General features: G+C 39.4%; 1 protein-coding gene across 5 annotated transcripts in view; it reads right to left on the bottom strand.

The window, feature by feature from the left end:
• The window catches only part of TUBGCP5 (tubulin gamma complex associated protein 5), a 96464-nt gene that overhangs the window by 67850 nt on the left and 13709 nt on the right, over positions 1-14905 (bottom strand). For 3 of the 5 annotated variants that reach the window (XM_038532555.1, XM_038532556.1, XM_038532558.1), the window contains exons 5-8: positions 14488-14567; positions 13715-13850; positions 1130-1244; positions 508-597 (exon numbers count right to left, since the gene is read on the bottom strand). In XM_038532555.1, coding sequence (XP_038388483.1) covers positions 508-597; positions 1130-1244; positions 13715-13850; positions 14488-14567 — 421 coding nt within the window. Of the gene's footprint in view, positions 1-507; positions 598-1129; positions 1248-13714; positions 13851-14487; positions 14568-14905 lie in introns of all 5 variants that reach the window. The other 2 variants (XM_038532554.1, XM_038532557.1) reach the window with 1 other exon arrangement.

The raw sequence follows: 14905 nt of genomic DNA, 5'->3' as shown, positions 1-14905 counted from the left end.
AGAGGATCAAAACCTGAAAATCTCAGTAGTATCAGCACTACATGCTGCATTTCTCATTTTCATTTTTATGGGAACACAATCTAAATTCTTTTTTTTTTCCACAATCTAAATTCTTAGGTTCCTGGTTTCCAGGTAGAAGAAACAGGATCTCACTGACATACTCTGCCTATTAAGAGCAGTTAGCAGCAAACTAGGAGCCTTTCTTTGAACTCAGTAATTAAAAAAAGACGGTTTAATCTAATTAAATAGCATACTAAATGATTTAAGATAAAAAAAAAAAAAACATATCAAATTCCCACAATCTCCACAATCAAATTTGAAGTTTGGGTTTCCTGAGTCCCCCCATTTACACTTAGGTGCCTCCTAGAAACAGTTTTGGGTTAAACCTAATGGCCTGTTTCTAGTATGAATGTGAAAAAAACCATGAATACTTTTCCTTAAAAAACCAAAATTCTGCTTCTCAGTAACAAAGTCTTCTACACTATTAATTAGTTTAATAGGTCTTACCATAAGGTTTCCCGAATAACCTGTGTCTCAGTAACAAAAACTCTGTCATCTGGAACATATAACGGGTCACTGCTATACAAGTGTTGGTCCCTATTAGATAGCAAACATCAAATGTTAATGTAAACGTTTCTCATGAAGTAAAATTATGTTTAGTAACATATGCATTAGGTGGTAATTTAACCAGTAATCAATAAACAAAAAACATGCTTTAAATGCCCTCCATACTCATTTCTACATGTCAATTATAATTCTTTCATAAGTATTTTCAGAACAATTCCAATTATTATATTCATTATTGATTTAACCAAGTGTTTAAAACTATGCACTGTTTTAGAAAAATAGTAACTGTACTTTTGCAATAAGTGCATTAAAACAGAAATCAAATGGGCTAATTCATACCAATCCATTAGCTTTGAAAATAAATAAAAAAAACCAGACTATAATTAAATAATAACTTCATTTTTAAAATAAATAACTGAAAACTATGTTCAATTAGAATTGTTAAAAAAAAACAAGTTTAAATTTCAGGGAAGTATTTGATATAAACCACAAATCAACAGCAAATATTAAAAAATCAAAGTTTCTCCAATTAACACATTAAGTGAAAAACTTAGCTTCTTACCAGACAGCGGCTAAATTGGAGTACAAATGTAAACTATGAGGAAATCTTGAGGATCTGGCTGTCCAGTATTGATGAACCACATGCTGTTCCAGCCAACTCTGGCCATCTATCTCATCTACTAGAAGAATATTTAATAAGTTTAAGTTATGAGAGTTAACAAAAAATACTTGAGCAGCTATCCCAAAATTCTGGATTTACGACTCCATTCAAATATGCAGTTTAAAAAAGCCCTTTAACTTACCAAACTCAACACCCAAAAAACCAAATAATCCAGTTAAGAAATGGGCAGAAGACATGAATAGACACATTTCCACAAAAAAACACATCCAGACAGCTAACAGCCTCATGAAAAGATGCTCAACGTCACTCACCATCAGGGAAATACAAATCAAAACCACAACACAATACCACCTCACACCTGTCAGAATGGCTAAAATTAACAAAACAAGAAACAACAGGTGTTGATGAGGATGCAGAGAAAGGGGAACCCTGCTACACTGTTGGTGGGAATGCAAACTGGTGCAACCACTCTGGAGAACAGTATGGAGGTTCCTCAAAAAGTTAAAAACAGAACTACTCTCTGATCCAGCAATTGCACTATTAGGTATTTGACCAAAGGATATAAAAATACAGATTCAAAGGGATAGATATACTCCAGTGTTTATAGCAGCATTATCAACAACAGCCAAACCATGGAGAGGGCCCGAATGTCCATCGACTGATGAACAGATAAAGAAGATATGGTATACATACACAATGGAGTATTACTCAGTAATCAAAAAGAATGAAACCTTGTCATTTGCAGCCACATAAATGGAGCCAGAGTGCATTATGCTGAGTGAAATAAATCAGAGAAAGACAAATATCATATGATCTCACTCTTATGAAGCAAAACAGATGAGCATATGGGAAGGGGGAAAAGAAAAAAAGGAGAGAGGGGAAACAAGCCATAAGAGACTTAATGATAGAGAATAAACTGAGGACTGATGAAAGGAGTTGGGGATGGGCTCTATAGAAGGGTGATGGGTATTAAAAAGGGCACTCGTGATGAGCACTGGGTGTTGTATGTAAGTAATGAATCACTGAATTCTACTCCTGAAACCAATATTGCACTGTATGTTAACAAAAGTTAAATTAAAAGAATCCTTAAGAACAGAAAAAAGCTCTTTAGAATGTGTGTGTATACACACACACACATAAAATGTATATTCAAAATTTAAATATCATTGGCTATAAAGAAAAAATTACTCTATTTTAAATGATCTATGAATAAGAAAACACAGACAGTATATTCAAGTAGTTCAATAATCATTAAAGAAATTGAAATGGTAATCAAAGATGTTCTCATGAATCCCCCCAAACCCTTAGGACTGGGACGAAGCTTTAAAGAACTAAATGAATTATAAAGCTAATATAAATTTGCTTCTAAACCAGATAAGAAGCAGTAATAAATGACATAAAAATGAAAAATCCTAAATTAAAAACAGCTAACCTAGGGGCACCTGACTGGCTCAGTTTGTTGATCATGTGACTCTCGATCTCAGGGTCGTGAGTTCGCACGAGCCCTACATTAAGCATAGAGCTTATTTTTTTTAAAAAAGAAGTTTTTACTACTTTAATAAGAGAATCATTAATTCATTAATCATTAATAAGAGAATCATTATTCAGGAATTCAAAGATGATTCACTATCACAAAATCTATCAATGTAGAAATAGAACAAAAAAGAAAAAGTATAGGATTATCTCACAGAGAAGAATATATGATAAAGTTTAATATTCATGACTAAAGACTCTTGGAAAAACAGGAATAGAACTGTCTTAACTCAATAAAGGCCACATACCCAGAACCTATAACAAAACCCATCACACTTAATGGAGGAATTTCAGGTGTAACCCTCTCAGAAGAACAAATCCAGGAAACCTGCTCTCACTGCTGATGCTTTCTCTTCAGACTAAAGGCCTGGCCAGAACAGACACTATTAATGTGTTGCGAAGAAAATACAAGATACAAGAATTGACAGGACTGGGATGCCTGGGTAGCTCAGCAGTTGAGCATCTGCCATCCGCTCAGCATGTGATCCCAGGATCTGAGATAGAATCCCACAATGGGCTCCCTGCAGGGAGCCTGCTTCTTCCTCTGCCTGTATCTCCTCTCTGTGTCTCTCATGAATACATAAATAACTCTTAAAAAAAAAAAAATTTGACAGGAGATAAAACTGTTTGCAAATAATGATCATCTATATAAATAAGAAGCTTTTGCACAGCAAAGGATACAGTCAACAAAACTAAAAGACCTACAGAATGGGAGAAGATATTTGCAAATGACATATCAGATAAAGGGCTAGTTTCCAAGATCTATAAAGAACTTATTAAACTCAACACCAAAGAAACAATCCAATCATGAAATGGGAAAAAGACATGAACAGAAATCTCACAGAGGAAGACATGGACATGGCCAACACGCACGTGAGAAAATGCTCCGCATCACTTGCCATCAGGGAGATACAAATCAAAACCACAATGATACCACCTCACACCAGTGAGAATGGGGAAAATTAAGGCAGGAAACCACAAATATTGGAGAGGATGCGGAGAAAAGGGAACCCTCTTACACTGTTGGTGGGAATGTGAACTGGTGCAGCCACTCTGGAAAACTGTGTGGAGGTTCCTCAAAGAGTTAAAAATAGACCTGCCCTACAGCCCAGCATTGCACTGCTGGGGATTTACCCCAAAGATGCAGATGCAATGAAACGCCGGGACACCTGCACCCCGATGTTTTTAGCAGCAATGTCCACAATAGCCAAACTGTGGAAGGAGCCTCGGTGTCCACTGAAAGATGAATGGATAAAGAAGATGTGGTTTATGTATACAATGGAATATTCCTCAGCCATTAGAAATGACAAATACCCACCATTTGCTTCAACGTGGATGGAACTGGAGGGTATTATGCTGAGTGAAATAAGTCAATCGGAGATGGACAAACATTATATGTTGTCATTCATTTGGGGAATATAAATAATAGTGAAAGGGAATAGAAGGGAAGGGAGAAGAAATGGGTAGGAAATATCAGAAAGGGAGACAGAACATGAAGACTCCTAACTCTGGGAAACGAATTAGGGGTGGTGGAAGGGGAGGAGGGCGGGGGTTGGGGGTGACTGGGTGACAGGCACTGAGGGGGGCACTTGACGGGATGAGCACTGGGTGTTATTCTGTATGTTGGCAAATTGAACACCAATAAAAAATAAATTTATTATTAAAAAAAAAAAAACTAAAGGGGAGAGGCATCCAAGATGGTGGTATAGGATGACTCTGAACTTCCCTCCTCCCACAAACACACCAAAAGTACACCTACATATGGAGCACTTCCTCCTGACAAACAACTGAGGGCTGACTGAACAACAAACAACAGAGGAACCATACAGAGAGGGGTAGGAGAGACAGAAACATGGTCATGACAGGAACCTGACTCCAAATGCTGTGCAGTGGGGAGACAGAGTACTGAGGGACCAATTTGGTCCCTCAAGATTTGCCAGCCGTAGGACACAGAAAAAAGCTGCAGATACAAGGACAACTAGACTAAAATTGATGGAAACCCATTCACTACCCTAGAAGGTCCACCAAATGGCAGAGGAATACCTAAAACTCCCTCCAGGTCAGAGGTGTTGCTGAATACCATTGTTTTTTTGTTTGTTTTTTTAATTTTTTAATTGGAGTTCAATTTGCCAACATACTGCATAATACCCAGTGCTTATCTCGTCAAGTGGCCCCCTCAGTGCCAGTCACCCAGTCACCACAACCCACCACCCACCTCCTTTTCTACAACCCCCTGCTCGTTTCTCAGAGTTAGGTGTCTCTCATGTTGTCACCCTCACTGATGTTTTCACTCATTTTCTCTCCTTCCCCTTTATTCCCTTTCACTATTTTTTATATTCTCCAAATGAGTAAGACCATGTTTTCCTTTTCCAACTGACTTACTCCACTGGAATACCCTCCAGTTCCATCCACACTGAAGCAAAAGGAGAGTATTTATATTTTTTCTTTTTTTTTTATAAATTTATATTTTATTGGTGTTCAATTTGCCTACATATAGAATAACACCCAGTGCTCATCCCATCAAGTGCCCCCCTCAGTGCCTGTCACCCAGTCACCCCCAACCCCCACCCACCTCCCTTTCTACCACCCCTAGTTCATTTTCCAGAGTTAGGAGTCTCTCATGTTCTGTCTCCCTTTCTGATATTTCCCACTCATTTTTTTCTCCTTTCCCCTTTATTCCGTTTCGCTATTTTTTATATTCCCCAAATGAATAAAACCATATGTTTTCCTTATCCGATTGACTTATTTCACTCAGAATAATCCCCTCCAGTTCCATCCACACTGAAGCAAATGGAGAGTATTTATCTTTTCTAATGGCTCAGTAATAGTCCATTGTATACATAGACCACATCTCTTTTTTTAAGATTCTTTATATATATATATATTTTTTTATTGGATTTCACTTTACCAACATATAGCATAACACCCAGTGCTCATCCCATCATGTGTCCCCCTCAGTCCTGACACCCAGTAACCCCCACCCCCTGCCCACTTCCCTTTCCACAACCCCTTGTTCCCTTCCCAGAGTTAGGAGTCTCTCATGTTTCGTCTCCCTCTCTGATATTTCCTACTCATTTTCTCTCCTTTCCCCTTTATTCCCTTTCACTATTTTTTATATTCCCAAAATGAATGAGACCATATAATGTTTGCCCTTCTCCGACTGACTTATTTCACTCAGCATAATACTCTCCAGTTCCATCCACGTTGAAACAAATAGTGCGTATTTGTCGTTTCTAATGGCTGAGTAATATTCCATTGTATACACAGACCACAGCTTTTTTTTTGTAATAAATTTATTTTTTATTGGTATTCAATGCTTGCCAACATACAGAATAACACCCAGGGCTCATGCCGTCAAGTGCCCCCCTCAGTGCCTGTCACCCATTCACCCCCACCCCCTACCCTCCTCCCCTTCCACTGCCCCTAGTTCATTTCCCAGAGTTAGGCGTCTTCATGTTCTGTCTCCCTTTCTGATATTTCCCACACATTTCTTCTCCCTTCCCTTATAATTATTTTCACTATTATTTATATTCCCCAAATGAATGAGAACATACAATGTTTGTCCTTCTCCGATTGACTTACTTCACTCAGCATAATACCCTCCAGTTCCATCCACGTTGAAGCAAATGGTGGGTATTTGTGTATTTGTCATTTCTAATGGCTGAGTAATATTCCATTGTCCACATCTTCTTTATTCATTCATCTTTGGATAGACACTGAGGCTCCTTCCACAGTTTGGCTATTGTGGACAGTGCTGCTAGAAACATCGGGGTGCAGGGGTCCCCACGTTTCACTGCATCTGTATCTTTGGGGTAAATCCCCAGCAGTGCAATTGCTGGGTCATAGGGTAGATCTATTTTTAACTCTTTGAGGAACCTCCACACAGTTTTCCAGAGTGGCTGCACCAGTTCACATTCCCACCAACAGTGCAAGAGGGTTCCCCTTTCTCCACATCCTCTCCAACATTTGTGGTTTCCTGCCTTGTTACTTTGCCCCATTCTCACTGGTGTGAGGTGGTATCTCATTGTGGTTTTGGTTGTATTTTCCTCAGGGCCAGTGATGTGGAGAATTTTCTCCTGTGCTTCTTGGCCATGTCTAAGTCTTCCTGTGTGAGATTTCTATTCATGTCTTTTGCCAACTTCAGGATTGGAATGTTTGTTTCTTTGGTGTTCAGTTTTATAAGTTCTTTATAGATCTTGGAAACTAGCCCTTTAGCTTATACATCATTTGCAAATATCTTCTCCCATTCTGTATGTTGTCTTTTAGTTTTGTTGACTGTATCTTTTGCTGTGCAAAAGCTTCTCATCTTGATGAAGTCCCGATAGTTCATTTTTGCTTTTGTTTCTCTTGCCTTCATGGATATTTCTTCAAGAAGTTACTGTGGCCAAGTTCAAAAAGGGTGTTACCTATGTTCTCCTCTAGGACTTTGATGGAATCTTGCCTCACATTTAGATCTTTCATCCACTTTGACTTTATCTTTGTGTATGGTGTAACAGAATGGTCCAGTTTCATTCTTCTGCATGTGGATGTCCAATTTTCCCAGAACCATTTATTGAAGAGACTGTCTTTTTTCCCGTGGATAGTCTTTCCTGATTTGTCAAACATTAGTTGGCCATAAAGTTGTGGGTCCACTTCTGAATTCTCTATTCTGTTTCATTGGTCTATGTGTCTGTTTTTGTGCCAGTACCACACATGACCACAGCTTTGTAGTACAACTTGAAATCTGGCATTGTGATAACCCCAGCTACGGTTTTCTTTTTTAATATTCCCCCTGACTATTCGGGATCTTTTATGATTCCACACCAATCTTTTTTTGTGTGTGTGTGCATATAAGAATAGTTTTTTTTTTTTTCCATGAAACAAATTATCAAGTGAGACACTGCATTGGTACACACAGAATCTGGTGTGAACAGAGGCCCCCTGAGCACTGGGTGATATATGTTGCCAAATTGAACTGCAATAAAAATATAATCCAAAAAATAGAGGCTCCCTGGGGGAAACTGCTCGATGTAGAGGAAACCCAGGCCCTGACAGAAAACATGCCCAGAACTTCCATCTGCACTTGCTCCTGGGCCTTCAAGACAGAAGTGATGAGTGTGCATGCCCTGGTGGTCCTGATCCCCTTCTACACGGAGGTTTGTTCTGGGCTCACACTGAGGTCGCCTCACTGTGTCACTTGCACAGTAATACACGGCCGTGTCCTCGGCTCTCAGGCTGTTCATCTGCAGATACAGTGTGTTCTTGGCATTGTCTCTGGAGATGGTGTGATTCCAAACCAATCTTAAGATAATTTGTTCCAAATATCTGAAGAGGGTCCATGGTATTTTGATAGGGATTGCATGAAATGTGTAAATTGTCCTGGGTAACATTGACATTTTCACCATATTCATTCTTCCAAATGATGAGCACGGAATATTTTTCCATCTCTTTGTGTCTTCCACAATTTCATTCAGAAGTGTTCTGTAATTTTTAGGGTATAGATCCTTTACCTCTTTGATGAGGTTTATTCCTAGGTATCTTATGCATTTGAGTGTAATTGTAAATGGGACTGACTCCTTAATTTCTCTTTCTTCAGTCTCATTGTTAGGGTATAGAAATGCCACTGACTTCTGGGCATTGATTTTGTATCCTGCCACACTGCCGAATAGCTATATGAGTTCTAGCAATCTTGGGGTGGAGGCTTTTGGGTTTTCTATGTAGAGTATCATGTCATCAGCGAAGAGGGAGAGTTTGACTTCTTTGCCAATTCGAATGCCTTTAATGTCTTTTTGTTGTCTGATTACTGAGGCTAGGACTTCCAGTACTATGTTGAATAGCAGTGGTGAGAGTGGACATCCCTGTCTTGTTCCTGATCTTAGGGGAAAGGCTCCCAGTGCTTCCCCATTGAGAATGATATTTGCTGTGGGCTTTTCGTAGATGCCTTTTAAGATGTCAAGGAATGTTCCCTCTAACCCTACACTCTGAAGAGTTTTGATCAGGAATGGATGCTGTATTTTGTCAAATGCTTTCTCTGCATCTAATGAGAGGATCATATGGTTCTTGGTTTTTCTCTTGCTGATATGATGAATCACACAGATTGTTTTACGAGTGTTGAACCAGCCTTGTGTCCCGGGGATAAATCCTACTTGGTCATGGTGAATAATTTTCTTAATGTATTGTTGGATCCTATTGGTTAGTTTCTTGTTGAGAATTTTTCCATCCATGTTCATCAGGGATATTGGTCTATAATTCTCCTTTTTGGTGGGGTCTTTGTCTGGTTTTGTAATTAAGGTGATGCTGGCCTCATAGAACAAGTTTGGAAGTATTCTGTCTCTTTCTATCTTGCCAAACACCTTAGTAGAATAGGTATGGTTTCTTTTTTAAATGTTTGACAGAATTCCCCTGAGAAGCCATCTGGCCCTGGACTGTTGTTTTGGGGGGTTTTTGATGACTGCTGCAATTTCCTCCCTGGTTATTGCCTGTTCAGGTTTTCTATCTCTTCCTGTTCCAGTTTCGGTAGTTTGTGGTTTTCCAGAAATGCGTCCATTTCTTCTAGATTGCCTAATTTATTGGCGTAAAGCTGCTCATAATAAGTTTTTAAGATCATTTGTATTTCTTTGGTATTCGTGGTGATCTGTCCTTTCTCATTCATGATTTTATTACTTTGAGACTTTTCTCTCTTCTTTTTAATAAGGCTGGCTAATGGTTTATCTATCTTATTAATTCTTTCAAAGAACTAACTCCTGGTTTTGTTGAACTGTTCCACAGTTCTTCTGGTCTGTATTTCATTGAGTTCTGCTCAAATATTTATTAACTCTCTTCTTATGCTGGGTGTAAGATCTATTTGCTGTTTTTTCTCCAGCTCCTTTAGGTGCAAGGTTAGCTTGTGTATTGGAGTTCTTTTAGTTTTTCGATGAATGCTTGTATTGCGATCTATTTCACCCTCAGGACTGCTTTTGCGGCATCCCAAAGATTCTGAACAGTTGTATCTTTATTCTCATTAGTTTCCATGAATCTTTTTAATTCTTCTCTAATTTCATGGTTGACCCTGTCATCTTTTAGCAGGATGGTCCTTAACCTCCACGTGCTTGAAATCCTTCCAAACTTCTTCTTGTAATTTAGTTCTAATTTCAAAGCTTTATGGCCTGAGAATATGCAGGGGATGATCCCAATCTTTTGGTATCAATTAAGACCTGATTTGTGTCCCAGTATGTGGTCTATTCTGGAGAAAGTTCCATGTGCACTTGAGAAGAATGTGTATTCAGTTGCGTTTGGATGTAAAGTTCTGTAAATATCTGTGAAATCTGTCTGGTCCAGTGTATGACTGAAAGCTCTTATTTCTTTGGAGGTGTTTTGCTTAGAAGATCTGTCGATTGCAGAAAGCGCTACATTCAAGTCACCAAGTACATGTGTATTATTATCTAAGAATGTCTTAACTTTCGCTATTAATTGACTGATATACTTGGCAGCTCCAACATTCAAGGTATAAATATTGATGATTGTTAGGTCCTATTGTTGGATAGATCCTTTAGGTATGATATGGTGCCCCTCTTCATGTCTCAGTACAGTCTTCGGGATAAACTTTAATTTATCTGATATAAGGAAGGCTACCCTGGCTTTCTTTTGAGGACCATTTGAATGGTAAATGGTTCTCCAACCTTTTATTTTCAGGCTTAGGTTTAAAATGAGTCTCTTGTAGACAGCAAATAGATGGGTCTTGCTTTTTTATCCAGTCTGAAACCCTGCGCCTTTTGATGGGGTCATTAAGCACATTCACGTTCAGAGTTACTATTGAGAGGTGTGAATTTAGTGTCCTCATGATACCTATTCAGTCCCTGTTTTTGTGGATTGTTCCCTTGGACTTCTTCTTTCTGTTACAGAATCCTCCTTAATATTTCTTGCAGAGCTGGCTTGGTGGTCACATATTCTTTCAGTTTCTGCCTATCTTGGAAGCTCTTTATCTCTTCTATTCTGAATGAGAGCCTTGCTGGATAAAGTATTCTTGGCTACAGGTTCTTCTCATTTAGGACCCTGACTATATCCTGCCAGCCCTTTTTGGCCTGCCAGGTCTCTGTGGAGAGGTCTGCTGTTAATCTAATAGTTCTCCCCATAAGAGTTAGAGATTTCTTGTCTCTTGCTGCCTTAAGGATCCTCTTTTTATCTTTGGAATTTGCAAGTTTCACTATTAAATGTCGAGGTGTTGAGTGTTTTTTATTGATTTTATGGGGGGAATCTATTTCCTGGATCTGAATGCCTGTTTCCCTCCCCAAAGTAGGGAAGTCTCAGCTATGACTTGTTTAAATACATTTTCTGGCCCTCTGTCTTTCTTGGTGATTCTGGAACACCAATTATATGTAGATTCTTCCTTCTGAGACTATCATTTATTTCCCTAAGCCTTTCCTCATGAGCTCTTAGTAGTTTTTCTCTTTTTTCCTCTGCTTCCTTCCGTTCCATCAACTTGTCTTCTATGTCGCTCACTCTTTCTTCCACCTCATTAACCCTATTCGTTAGGACATCCAGTTTGGATTGCATCTCATTTAATCTATTTTTAATTTTGGCCTGATTAGATCTAATTTCTGCAGTAACAAAGTCTCTAGAGTCCTTTATGCTTTTTTCCAGAGCCACCAGTAGCTTTATAATTGTGCTTCTAAATTGGCTTTCTGACATCGAATCATATTCTATAGCTCTATGGCAAAGAGTACTGTTTCCAGTTCTTTCTTTTGTGGTGAATTCTTCCTTCTAGTCATTTTGCTCAGTGCAGACTGGCTGTATGAGTGAGCTGAGTCAAGAAAATCAACCATGACCTAAGTAAATTTCACCCTAGATGATTCTAACGAGGTCAGAGACCCGAAAAAGAAAACAAAGACCAGAACCAAATAAAACAAAAGGACCACTAAGGTGAAAAACAAATTTTAAAACAATGTAGTAAAAAACAATATGCCAAAAATCCCAAAGAACAGAAAAAAAAAAAAAGATAATTAAAAAGGAAAAAGAGAGAAAGAAAAATAAAGAGAATAAAAAACGAAGGGGGGTACTGGGAATTTGTGGTATTTAAGTTGTAGTGGACGGAGAATGTAGTCTACTGAGGTGATCCTCTTGGTTCTGAGTGTATTAAGTTCTGTATGTCCAAAGATGTTCAGTCCCAAATTTGTATAAACCAGCAATACTTGTAGAAAGGCCCAACATTGACCACCAACACAGAAACAATATATGTGAGAGGGGCAGAAGAGGAATTAAGAGAGAATATAATCTCACAGAATGAACCAGCACGGTATTCCACTTGGTTCTGGGTGCATGCTGGTCATGGTTTAGAAGGTATTAACTTCCACTATTGTAGAACAAAATGAGGCAAAGAAAACAAAAAACACAAAACAAAATCGTATCTTGTATATCTCCCAAAATTAAATTGAATATGTTGAAGGGAATCTGGAAGTGAAAAATACATCTAAGACATGTTATTGTAGAAACATGAAAGTCAGAAAGGAAGAAACTTAGAAATGAAAAGATGGTAAAATATTGTAGTTAAGGTAGGAAAAGAGAAAAAATACTGGAAAATTTTAGTCTGATATAAAAACGAGTTCTACTAGAAAAAATAAGGAAAAAAAAAAAAAAAAGAAGGTACCCTCTACTTTATATACTATAAATCCCTCGACTTCCCCAGGAGCTTTCCAGTGCTGCTTGGTCAAGAACGTGCTCTTCCCCAGTCCTTCCAGGTGGTTTTTGAGGTGGGGCCTGCTGTGCTGACTCTCAGGTGTGTGCACCTGGGGCAGATGTCCTGCCTCCAGCTGGGTGCTGGGCTCAGTGGGAGCGGTTTACCTCCTGAGGTCTCTGTTCCCTGGTGGCCCCACCTCTCCCGGGCACAAGGTGACACCGGGAAGAACAATAACACTGGCGGTGGCCAGGTCTCCAGTTCTGGAGTCAGCTCCCCACAGTAACTACCGCAGTCCCAGTCCGCACTGGCCTAGATGCTCCTGGGGCGGGGGGCGGGGGGGGGGGGGGCGCTGACCTACACAGCTTGGGGGCTCCTGCTATCCTATGCCCTCCCCAGCAACCTGAGATCTGGGGCCTGTTCTGTTGGGATTGCACTCCTGGGCCGCAGCTCTTGAAAGCAGCAGGGCACAGACCCCTCCGTCCAGAGCTGCCACCTGACCCAATAGCTTTTCCCCGAGGCCCCACCGGCTGCGTACTCCAGCCCTTTACCGAGATTGGCCTCGGTGTGCAGTGCTCTCTATTAGTGACTCTGGGAGAATGGAGGCATCCCTGGCCCTCCTGCGGTTCTGCCCAATTTCCCTGCTGAGGACTTCTCCGTCTGGGAAGAATTTGGTGAGGATTTTTAAGATTCCCGCTTCTCCAGGGCTGGACTTTCCTGTCTCAGTTGTAATCGCCGCCCAGCCTTAGCCCGGCTCCTGGTGGGGCCCCTCCCCGTGATTCTTTTTTTTTCCCCCCACCTCCCTACCTTGTTAGAAGCAAATACCCTTTTCTCTGTAGGGTTCCAGCCATTCTCTCTTTAAATCTGAGGTCGAATTCGTAGGTGTTCAGGATGGTTTGAAAGTTATCCAGGTAAGTTGGTGGGGCCAGGTGAGGTGAGGACTCCTACTCTTCCACCATCTTGCCTCTAAACTGCGTCCAGTCCTTTCTAGAGTCTACTCATTCATAGTCTTCACTAAAACTTAAGCATTTCAATTTAAAATTCAATCATATAGATCTTTTTTCCTTTTATTTAGCTAACTTTAGCAAAGTCAACCCTTTTCCAATAAAAAACAAACTGAAACATTTAGGGCTACTAAAGTTCTTAGAACTATAAAAAAGAGAACAGATTTTACTCTAAATCTCTTTTCATATTAATTCTGTAGTATCATAGTATCACTTCTTAGACACTATAGGTCTACTAATGGTTTAAAGATTATGAGGATGGCAGAACTTACCAATACCTTAAATTACATAGAACTGATTCCCAAAATGAGCCTATCCTACTACAAGAAAATGATGCCAACATCTGAGAATACACAGTACCTTTCCAGCTGATATGAGGCCCCAGTTTTCTGTTTTGATCTTGTTCTTCTAACGGTGTCCTGTCCACCTGAATCCCAGAGTCTTCTCTACTTAATGGCTGTTGATCATCTTCGTCTTCACTTTCTTCAGACCAATTCTGATACAAAATGGAAATATATTTTACCCTTACGAGTGTACGGTGACTAGAACTATTTAGATGAAAAGATTATCTGTCTCTGTATCTCTCATAAATAAATAAAATCTTAAAAAAAAAAAAAAAGGATGCCTGGGTGGCTCACTGGTTGAGCATCTGCCTTCGGCTCAGGGCGTGATCCTGGGGTCCTGGGATCGAGTCCCACATCGGGCTCCCTGCATGGAGCCTGCTCCTCTCTCTGCCTGTGTCTCTGCCTCTCTGTGTCTCTCATGAATAAATAAAATCTTAAAAAAAAAAAATAAGAAAAGATTAAGAAAACTTCCAAAGAAGAGCAAAAAGTATATCTAATGACACTTTTTTCTAAATGTCTTCAAAGTTACTATTATAACATGAAATTATTTTTGATGGCAAAACCCCCAAGATTCACAGCTCTATAAAGGATACTTAACATTCATTCTATTCAACTTCCTAGTACTATTGACTCACTGCAAAATCTCAATAAATCTTTGAATATAAACTACTCTCATTTAGTGAACAGTGTTCTTGTTTTGGTTAAGTTGCTCTAAGGTGAAAGGAATCATAAAAAACGTATCACTTGACATATATGCATATTTTCAATAGTAAAACTATTGCCACTTACTGGTGTGTCTACATTTGGACCAAGGTCAATTTCTTCACCTTCCATCAAGTATTTTCCCCAGTCAAAATCATCTTTCTTTTCTAAAATGTAACAGAAGAATTTAATCAGCTTTATCAAAATTATGTGGGAGAAATCCCCAAAATTATGTGGGAGAAATCCCCAAAACTATAAGAAAAAAGTCTAACAAAACTCAAAATAGGTGGGACGCCTGGGTGGCTCAGCGGTGTAGCATCTGCCTTCAGCTCAGAGTGTGATCCCAGGTCCTGGGATTGAGTCCCACATCAGGCTCCCTGCATGGAGCCTCCTTCTCCCTTGCCTGTGTGTCTCTGCCTCTCTCTGTCTCTCATGAATAAATAAATGAGCTCTTAAAAAAATAATAATAAAATGCACTCAGGAGATGGAAATTCAAAAATACTGA

The sequence above is a fragment of the Canis lupus genome, chromosome 3 (assembly GCF_011100685.1).
Source record: "Canis lupus familiaris isolate Mischka breed German Shepherd chromosome 3, alternate assembly UU_Cfam_GSD_1.0, whole genome shotgun sequence".
Taxonomy (NCBI): domain Eukaryota; kingdom Metazoa; phylum Chordata; class Mammalia; order Carnivora; family Canidae; genus Canis; species Canis lupus.
Note: the sequence above shows the minus strand (reverse complement) of the source record. Positions and strands in the feature narration are given on the sequence as shown.